The 10,623-nt window shown below is 27.6% G+C and overlaps 1 protein-coding gene across 1 annotated transcript; it reads left to right on the forward strand.

Annotated features, from left to right (window-relative positions):
- Nucleotides 1–207: 207 nt before the first annotated feature.
- On the forward strand, nucleotides 208–10,623 carry LOC142327975 (uncharacterized). Its single transcript, XM_075371401.1, has 3 exons — nucleotides 208–1,138; nucleotides 7,375–7,471; nucleotides 9,729–10,623. Exons 1-3 carry the CDS (start codon nucleotides 798–800, stop codon nucleotides 10,503–10,505), a joined length of 1,215 nt encoding a protein of 404 aa, XP_075227516.1. The 5' UTR covers nucleotides 208–797; the 3' UTR covers nucleotides 10,506–10,623.

A 10,623-nucleotide genomic window follows, 5' to 3' on the forward strand; every position in this document is an offset into this window, starting at 1 on the left:
GCTAATATTTTATAAACAAAATAGTTTAACTACTCGTTAATGCTTTAAATAATTAAAAACAAGGTCTTTTATATTTTAATAGAATGATATGTTGTGCCTTCTCGGCTTCCTGATTAGTAAGTTAAAATATTAGTTTTTATCCTTGAAACAGCCTAAAATCGATTGAAAGGGAAAAAATAATCCCGAATTTTCCCTCTTAGTCGCACTAGGTGTCTTGTTTGACATACGATCCTACAGAATGGGATACACAGTTGATGGTATTAAACATACAACGAAAATAAAACGTCACTTCTACGAATGGAAGTATCAAGTTGTTTTTATCTATTTAAACAGCGATTAACTTCGTCATCCTGCTTCGAATAATGTACATAAGCCATGTTCTTTTATTCACTTACTACAAAAAGCTCTTATATTTTATTGAAGTGACAAAAGAATTTAAATAATATACACTAAACTTATTAAAGAGTTTACTTTTACGAATTTAATTATGACATAGATAACATTCATACTATCTTTTTTCGGTATAGTTATATAATTACATAAAGAGATGTTAAAATTTATTCTTATGGTACTTAAACACAGCGCAGTCATTCTTCATTTACTTAGCTCGTGCTAATATTTCTTTTTAAATATATAAGGCACAAATAATCTTTTGCCAATTATTTTATGAAATTGAAAAACGTACTCTTCAATTGTACCAGACACTAGTTACAATAAATGCGAATTCATTTTGATAAATTTTTAACTGAAATATAGTAAACAGGTTTTTATTAAAATACATCGCTACATAATTTAAAATGTCAAATACAGAAAAGTTCCTAGTAGAGTGGATATTTCCAAAAGCACTAGAAAGTGGTTGTTTTGGGGAAAATGCTTCTATAGAAAGTTTTATAATTGACAAAAGTCGACAAGTTGAAACTCACTTTGGATCGGAAGTAATTTTTGTTGAACTAAATATAAAAGAAGCCTGCAAAAATGAAATTAAGAATTATGATCTTGTTATTAAGGTTGAGATACAGAATGAAACGTTCAGGAACATCGTTAATGCAACGATGCAGTTTGAAAATGAAATATTGATGTATGATACTTTACTGCCCATGCTGGATAGAAATGGAATCGTTGAAGATATTTTTTGCAAGTAAGTTTAAACAAATATCGATAGCAAGTTTTTTTTTAGCAATATTAGCATTATTAGTTTCTATAATATTAACATTACTAACGTTAAATTTTTAATGTATTTTTTTTGTACTTTGTTGTAATCGACAGCTGCAATCAGATTTGTTTGTTTATGATGTTTGACAGCAGCTATTAATGATTAAAACCCCTCATAGGTGTTTATCAAACACAAACCAAAATATTTATTTATTTAATAAATGGTTCAAGACTAATTCACGTTAGGACTTTTCTCTGTAAGAGTATTAATTTTAATTTTTATATTACACGGGTAATAACTAATTAGTTTATTGCTGTATCGTATGCTTGAATATTCGTAATTTGAGTCATTAAGAAATAGATTTCATTTTCGTAATTTATTCGACGTTATACGAAAGTTTTCGTGTTTTACTCTATATCTTAAATTTTAAAGGCAGAATTATTCAATATATATGTAACTGCAGTTTTACAACCCCGGTTGTAGCACTGTTGCTGCTGCAGCAGCGTAGTTATAAAAAGGGAAATTACAGCGATCAGTTAAAATTTTGGGTATTTTTGCAAATATCGACATTTCAATAACCATTTAGTCAAAAAACATAAAAAAAATTCATTTTGGCACGCCGGAAGGCGGAGGTAGATTTCACCGGTGCTGGGTAGGGGATAAATAAGATTTCCACCTTAAAATTAAGAAAAACTCCAAATTTACTCAATACGACAATGGTTGCATATGAAAAAAGTTTCACATGTTTAGCATACGACAAGCCCCATATTCTTACAATTCCAGCAACATTTTGGTCATTCCTTGTAAGGGTTGGTCATAAAAAATTGGTTCAGGCAAACGTTTTAGGTAATGTTTAGAGGACGAATGACCACTTTAAACCGATTCGATACTATGTCTATTAAGGGAAGAATGATTTTTTTTGTCTTCGAAACCCCATTTTTTCCACCCCCTGGGCCAATGGTTGGTGATATCAAAAAGGTTTATGTAGATAAGTTTTGGAGTCTTATCGAAAGAATATTAGGAACTTTAAAACGAATTCGATATTTTACTTAATAAGAAAGTTTAGCAATATTTTGTTTTTTTTTCGAAAAAACCCCCCTATTTCCACCCGCATGGTCCGAACCATTAACGAACTGGACCGAGATTTTGGGTTGTTATATTTTATTTATCAATTTGAAAGTGATTTGCGCAAAATTACTGCAGTTATCGTGTCCACAACAAAGTGAAATATATATGTATACAGATATATATATATGTATAAATAAACTTTTGAACTGACGGTGGTTTTGGGGTCTGGGAGATGTGAAATGCAAAGATATGTCTAAATTTTCCAGAAGTCGAAACATGGTACCCATTACAATACGTATCCTTCTTATGAACTCCCTAAAAGAAATAGAATAAGTACGTACATAAGTACATATGTGTGTTGGGCTGTATTTTGAATAATATCTCTAATTGACTCAACATTAATTCTTCGAAAATGGCTCAAAAATGTTCTATATATGGAACCTTGATGGCATTGAATGTTGGACAAAATTAAAAAAGAGGGATGAGCAGTTTAAGCCATTTTTAATTTTTTACTTATATAGTGTTCTTAGAAAAAAGAGCTTTAATATGATGAAAAAACTTATAAAGTTATTTAAAATTCAAATTTAAAGTCAATCAGATTTAGGGTAATATTCAGCATTATTTCTAACAGTTTTTGCCTTATATCTTGCAACCCCATAACCATTAAAGTTGAAATTGGACTATATAAGTATCCTTGGGCCTGATTTTTTATTCAACCGATCGAAGGGGAATCATATACACTATACTGTTTTATTTATATTTCTTTGAACACATTTCTTATTTAATTTTTAGTAAACTATTATTTTATTGTCTTGTAGAATAACAATGAATGAAATTGAACTAGCTTATTAGAGTAAATAGTTTCTCCAATAAATCTTTAAGCCCAAAAAAACAAAGTGGTTGAATGGGATCCATAGTTAAAATATCAATTTTGTTTTTTAAGTTTAAATTTTAAGATTGAAAATCCAATTATATGTATTAATTTAAACTTCCTTGTATGTCTATTAAATTACATATACACATTTCTGCTGTGTTTCATTTAAACTTATTTCATTTGAAAGTGAGATACGATTCTCCAAATCTTTAATAAAAGTGGACAGTTCCACAATTGCTAAAATATTAGCTTTTATTAACATCATATGTTTATATAATTATTAATTCAACAATTTTATCTGAAATATTAGGTTAGAGTAAAAGTCTCTTGATAAATCTCTTTAAATAAATTGTTTACCAAATAATCAATAAAACCTGGTTATTCTGCACCGTAAAGTCAAAAAATTAATATTTGTAACCAGTATACAGGAGTTCACTAAACGGAATAGTTTAATTTTTATTAACTTTTATTATATAATACACCAGAAATCTGAAATACACACCAGAAATCTTGTGCATATTATGCACAGTGAAAAAAATGTTCAACAATCCCTTTAAATTGAATACCATTCAAAAATGTATTTTATTTTTCTGTCAAATAATTAAATAAAATTATTTTTTTTTAATTAATATACAATTTTTGTAAGAATTTGCTAAGAAAATCCAAAAATAATACGATTCTAAATTTTAATTTTCAATTAATATTAAATAATCAGATGTTTCACAAAATCTATTATTTTACTTTTATTTTACTTCTAATTTTATTTCACTTATAATTTTTTTAATCAATGAATTATTTATTTATTGTAATTTTTTTTACAGTCACAGGTTAATAATTATTAAATCAATATATTTAAATTAAAAAAAGAAAAGTTAAAAAAGTAAATTTAAAAAAAAGGTAAAAACAAACAATAGGAGATGAAGTTTGATTCGAACCGATGTGCCTTCCCTTTAAGATTCAAATTTTCATTAATTAAAATTTCAATTGTAATCAAAAAGGGAGGTGCAAAACTAGATGTTACAACAGTACTAAATCCAAAATTTAAACACCCTAATCATCTCTGAGTTATGCGAGATACACACCCACACATACATATGTACGTATGTACAGACGTCAGGCTGAAACTAGTCAAAATGGTTATTTCCGATGAAATATGAAAACCGAAATGTTTCACGATCACAATACTTCCTTTACTTTGTACAAGGAAGTAACAAGCCTTTAATTTAATCAAAATCGTGCACTTTCGCTAATGCACATTCTACTCATGTGAAATGCTACTTAAAACAACGAATTTCATAGCTCATAATCAACCTCTATTACTAACAATTAAAATAATAACAAATAAATATTTTTTTATAAATTGGTAATAAAATCTATTTTTAAATATTATTTACGTATGAGTATAACATGAATTCAGGAGTAAAATTATAACTTTTGTAATTTTCCAATGACGATTAAAAAAATGATGAGAAAATATTTATAATTAATGTCAATAAATTTTGAAAACTTGTATTAAGGAAAAATTAAATACGAAAATAAACAATAATTCTCGTATAAAACTTTTGAGATTCATTGTATAAATAATTGTAATACTCAATTGTTCATACAAGTGTGTTCATGGGATGAACAAATGCATGATTTTACAAATCTCATCAAATTTAAACAAATCTCATCACATTTTATAAGTTATTGGTTATTTCCCCAATAATTTATTCAATGAAAGAAAAATATTTGGAACCAATAAATTAGTCATTGATCATAACGGTTATTGGCCTCATGATTTTGACTATATTATGTTCTTAACAAAAAATTACTGGGGGTTAGGTGTACTGTGTATTTTCACAATAAAGTATTGTCTTTAATGATCAGTGTATGCTCACATCATTGAGTATTGATGAGACATCAAAATCTCAGTATATTAAAGTCTCAGTATCATAATCTCAGTCAACAAATTGCCAAATTTGATCACTCATAAAAAAGAATATTTGGAAAAAATGTTTGTGTCTTATGGATTGTATCCAATTCTACTATCAGAATCCAATGACCAGCCCTAAAACTGACTCTTATTTTTTCACATAGGTTGTGAATAGTCCAACATCAATTACCATAAGGAGTGTCAGAGATAAATGACAACCTTACCTTACTTTGTGTGTACCTCTCATGCAGTATTTCTGTTGACATTAATAATTACTCACTGTCCTAAAAGCATTTAAATCACAATGATAAATTAATATGTTATTCTGTCCTAACATTATCTGCTGAAATTTACTATGATTCATCGTATGAAGTGCTTTCTGCAATCAATTAAAGTCATATGTATCTCAAGACAACAACATAATTATAATGAAAAGAAAAACAGTGGATTATCTTTCCTTTATTCTGTTGAAAGAGAAGTTGTTTTTCTGTTTACATTATTGTATCACCAGGATTTTGTGACTTTTAGACATTGAGATGGTTGAGGTTCTTCCTACATGGATGTCTTTACTAACTAACATTTAACTGCTCTTGAACCAACCTTGGTACTGAAACACTTATGACCAACCACAGTACTTCTAAGCAGATACTTTAAGTATCTACTTGCCTAAGTCTATATTTTGTATTTCCTGCATTTTGCATAAAATTTCATTCATTTATGTAGTTGCTTTTTTATACTCATTTCAAAAATCACCAGTCGGTGTACATTATTGCTAACAAATGAATTCTATTGCTTCCAACTCTACCATAGATCTGCACCACCTGCCATACTGACTAGTAATTCACATAACTTGTGCATTTTTTTAGTTCTATTTTTCAATATTACAACCTTGGACACCCTTTTCCAAACATTTTAATGAAACATATACATGCATGAAATGACAGGTGAAAAAATTTAGGACCCATCCCAAGAACAGCTGCATAACCCCTTCGTTAGGAGGACCAGAAATTCATCTCTTTTTTTGGGGTTAAAGATTTATACTTTAGTGATTATGCTAGGATGAACGGTTTTTTCTTTTAATATTGTTATATCCAATTTTTTTTTATAAAAGAACAAGGAGGGTAATTAAGATCTATTATAAATTCAGTGTATTATCTATTATTTCAGTGTATTGTTCTATAAAAGAAAAAACTGGAGTGTACATAAAGTTTAAATTTAATAAGTAATGAATACTACATAAATACATAAAACTACATAAAATAACTATATAATTACACAAAAGAAACATAAATGTTTCTTTTTCTATGACAAAAAGAAATGCTAAAACAAAAAAAAATATTCACACATACAAAATAATTTTAAATAGTAAGATATTGAAAAAAAATTTTAGTTTCAGTTGTCTAGGCTATGAAACATATATAAAAATAAACTAAATTAATATATTAATGAAAGCACTAACAATTCTTAACACCTTTTTTTGTAGCTCCATTTCTCATTTTATTTTTTATTTTTATAATCCAATCAGCTTCAGAGCTTACTATGTTTACACAAAACAAAGGTAATAATCACTTTTATTATTTTAATTAATACATTATACCCCTATCTAGCAAAATTTTTATTTTATTTTAATTTTTATTATGAATTTAGCTGAATGAAGTGACTAAAAAAGATAAAAGTTTCTAACATAATGTAGGACAATAATCACTAAAAATAACTGTAATAATCATAATAATTTCCTTCTATAATCTTTGTCTGTAGAGGCATAGGAAGAACATTTTACAAATGACTGTTATTTAACTTTACACATTTATAGAACTTGATTAACTGGCCAAAGAGTAGAGGTAGATCAATAAAAATGTAGCCACAGAAACAGGCCTTTTAGCCATACCTTTGAAAGGTAAAGGCAGCTTAAATAAATCTAAATCTTAAATATTATTTATTTCCTTAAAAAGAACACTCACTATATGGCATTATCTGCTGCAATGAAATGTTTTCTACAATGTTGTATTAGAAAAAAAAATGAAAAACCACTCCCTGTAAAATTTGTTTACATCCTCTCATATTGAAGAAATGTTGATAAATCTTTTATTAGATCTTTAAAATTCATAAATGAAAACAAGGCCTTGTATTTATATTCAACATACTTAATGATACCTATTGAAGACTTTAAAAAATGATCTTTAAAAGCACCTGTAACCAATCAAGTTAACTTATTTTCTTTCTTTCATTATGCTTATTATAAAAAATTTTCATTAATAGCAAAAAATGTTTTTGCCTTCATAATATTTTGATTTATTTTCTTTATAAACAATGAAAATAACATGCATTTCTGTTCTTTCTCTGATAAGAAAATATTTTTTATAGATACTATTATGGTTATGTTGATCAAGACAATCCAAAGAAAGATTTTATTATACTAGAAGATTTAAAAAAAAAAGGATACAGGCTGTCAACAGAAAAGGTAAGACGCTTTTATGACTACAAAATTAAAAACAAATTAATTCTAAGTCTGTTATATAAAATTCTATATTTGTTTCTTTACCCTCTTTATACGAGTATTTGTTCACTATCTTTAAAAATTAAATTATGAATTTATAACTTACACACTCACCAGAAATTAATTGTTATATCCAGAAGACTGTTTCTTGCTATTAATGTCTTCAGTATACATTGAGTACATAGTAAAAGAATTTTTTTATTTTTTAAGAGTTTAGAGGTTATTTTATTAATTTATTTTTTTTCTTTTATATACTATATTCTATGTTACCATTTCATTATTGATTAATGTAATTTTTTTATTGAAATAAACACTATCTTACTAAATCAACAATCAATAAAATAATAACAAATAATATATTTCAATAATTAATTACCTATGTTGTTGATCTTCATTTATACCATTATTTTAAATGTATACTTTAAAAATCAATTTATAAGCAAATAGTGTTTGTAAACAATGACAAAAAATAAAATAAATAATTCTAAAACATATTAAATAATTTATATAATTAAAGTACCAAGTCAGTTCAATCAAAATGGACATCAGTGGCTGACGTGGTCTCACAAATTAATTCATAAAGCTACCCACCGTACATCTCCACTTATCCTTCTCCAGAAACTATTTCTCTTCCTAGTCTTTCTTTAGCATAACTTTCTTATTCCTTCATCTTCCTTCACCTTTTTTCTGGTTTTCTCTCTAGATCTGCAGCCTTCTCCTTTTGTTTAAAAACTTACTTTTGGTAGTTTCCTTGCATTCTTCTCTTCAGATACCTGTACCATTCCAGTCTCTCTTTCCCAACTTTGTCCAGCATTTTATTCACAACATATACTCCTTTATTTTTTCATTCTTTTTTTATTCTGTTTCTTTTTTTCTTCCCCAGTATACTTATCAGAAATTTTATTTCTTCTAGCCCTTGAATTTTACTTCTTTGTAGTATGTTCAGCTCTTAGTCTCCCACTAACTAAATAAGGACTGGAAAGATGGAAGAGTGTAAGCTTTATTTATACCATGTCTCATTGTACTTCTCTGGCACTTTGTTATCCCAAACTAGACTTTTTGTATTCTAATAAAAATTAGATATCTTCAGAACCATTTTCGTCTATCTTGGCATTTTCTGTAAATACTATTCATAAACTGTATATCTGTATGTGGTATACAGATTATATTATCCTTAATGTTTTCATTGATAATTTCCAACTATGACGTCTTAATCTGCTCATTCCAATTTTTTTAATTTTTTTATTCTTTATTCCTTATCTCCCAAAATAACAATATTGTATGAAGACATTATAATTCGTGTACATTATAAATGACTTTCTCTCCAAACTTTAATGTCCATTGCTAACATGAACAATCTTGGAGGCAATACATTCTCTGTTGTAATCTTGATAAGACTGGTTACCAGTCTAATCACTCTTTTTTTCCAAAAGGTACATTTGAATGATTCTCAATTATAGTATAATTGATCTTAAAATCTGAATTATTTTCCATTAATAATCCAATTCTTTGGCCAAAGTTCTACCAATATGATGTTATTTTTCCCAATGTCAAGAAACACGCAATTAAATCCTTTCAAAACTTTTACTTCTTTTCATATACCTCTTATGGAAATATTTTATTCTTTGATATAATATTTTCTTTGTGAAACATATATCTTATATTGCTTTTCAGCACATTTAAGGAATCCAGCAGTCTGCGACATTAATATGATTCCTGTATCCCATTTAAAAAACTTATCCCTTTTTATTAGATGGAATAATAACACTTCTTTTCTGGACAGTAACCCTTTTTTCCTTCCGCATCACTCTAGACAGTCTGTAAACCTATAAATAATAATTTTATAATTTATATGCCCAAATTATAAATATAAATTATAAGCTTAACATTTTCTCATAAAGTCTACTTCGATATGGAGGTCTTCTTTCCAAGTACAATAGAAGTACATGAATATTTTTTGTCTTTAAGTGTTTCTTACATTGCTTTTAAATAATTACCAACAATTATGATCTTCCTAAAGTATAATTCACAGTACTTTTTGAGTGTAGATACTGTTTTATGCCATCATTTTTACATTTACTGCTTAATAATTGAAATAAGAAATTGCTGAAATAGTGCTCAAAACACAAATAAAAAACAACAGTCTACACCCCACTATCAGTATCAATCACCAAGGGTTGTTATAGGCAAGAATTTAATCCAGTGACATTTTGTGTTACAGGTATTTTTAGATTATGAACACTGCAGTTTAGCAATGAAACAATTGGGCAAATTTCATGCACTATCTTACATGAAAAAGCAGTATGGTTTATCAGAATTACTACCAATCACAGAAAAAATCCAGGATAAATGGACAAAAGAGTCTTTATCAAATTTTCAACTTATGTTTCTGTTATGTGCTAAACGAGGAATACAGCCGCTAATTGATAGGGGGGAATCAGTGGAACTATTAAAATCACTGCTTAACGAGTATAATGATATATTAGAACTTTATGGGAATTTAGTTCGACCAGTTGAACCAGAAGCTGTTCTCTGCCATGGTGATTTTAATCGTAATAATATACTGTTCAAATATGATGAATACCATCATCCAACGGGATTGAAATTGATTGATTTACAGTTACCACGATATTCATCACCGGTCATTGATCTTTCTTTTTTTTTACTTATGAATACAACACATACATTACGTAAGGAGCATTTGAATGATTTACTGGATATATATAAAAAATCTCTTTTGTCAACAGCCTCAAATAATTGTATTGTTCCAGAATTAGACTTTGGCAGAGTTGCTATTTATGGTTACATTCACTGCAGCTTCTTCTTACCAATGATGATGGCAGACAGTCTGTCTGAAACCTTACTTGAAGACTCTCATCGAATGGCAATTTTAAACTCTGAACGAGGAGGAGTAATAGAAACAGAAGCTCTTGTTAATATAATAAAAGATCTGTTGCAATTTGGTTATATTAGAAACAGTTACAAACAAATCCATTAATTCAATATCTGTATCTTTATTAAAACTATACTTTTATCATAAAATTGTAAATATAATATTAATGTTTTAAAAGCAGGTGTTAAAATTAAGCAAATAAAAATCTTTATAGATAACCTTA

The sequence above is a fragment of the Lycorma delicatula genome, chromosome 1, assembly GCF_047948215.1.
Source record: "Lycorma delicatula isolate Av1 chromosome 1, ASM4794821v1, whole genome shotgun sequence".
NCBI classification, from domain to species: domain Eukaryota; kingdom Metazoa; phylum Arthropoda; class Insecta; order Hemiptera; family Fulgoridae; genus Lycorma; species Lycorma delicatula.

Bases quoted from the DNA above. Each gene is read 5' to 3' on its own strand.
- LOC142327975 (XM_075371401.1), top strand. From the start codon at position 798: ATGTCAAATACAGAAAAGTTCCTAGTAGAGTGGATATTTCCAAAAGCA. The intron at 1,139-7,374 runs GTAAGTTTAAAC...TATTTTTTATAG, and splicing joins GTTGAAGATATTTTTTGCAA to ATACTATTATGGTTATGTTG. The intron at 7,472-9,728 runs GTAAGACGCTTT...TTTGTGTTACAG, and splicing joins ACAGGCTGTCAACAGAAAAG to GTATTTTTAGATTATGAACA.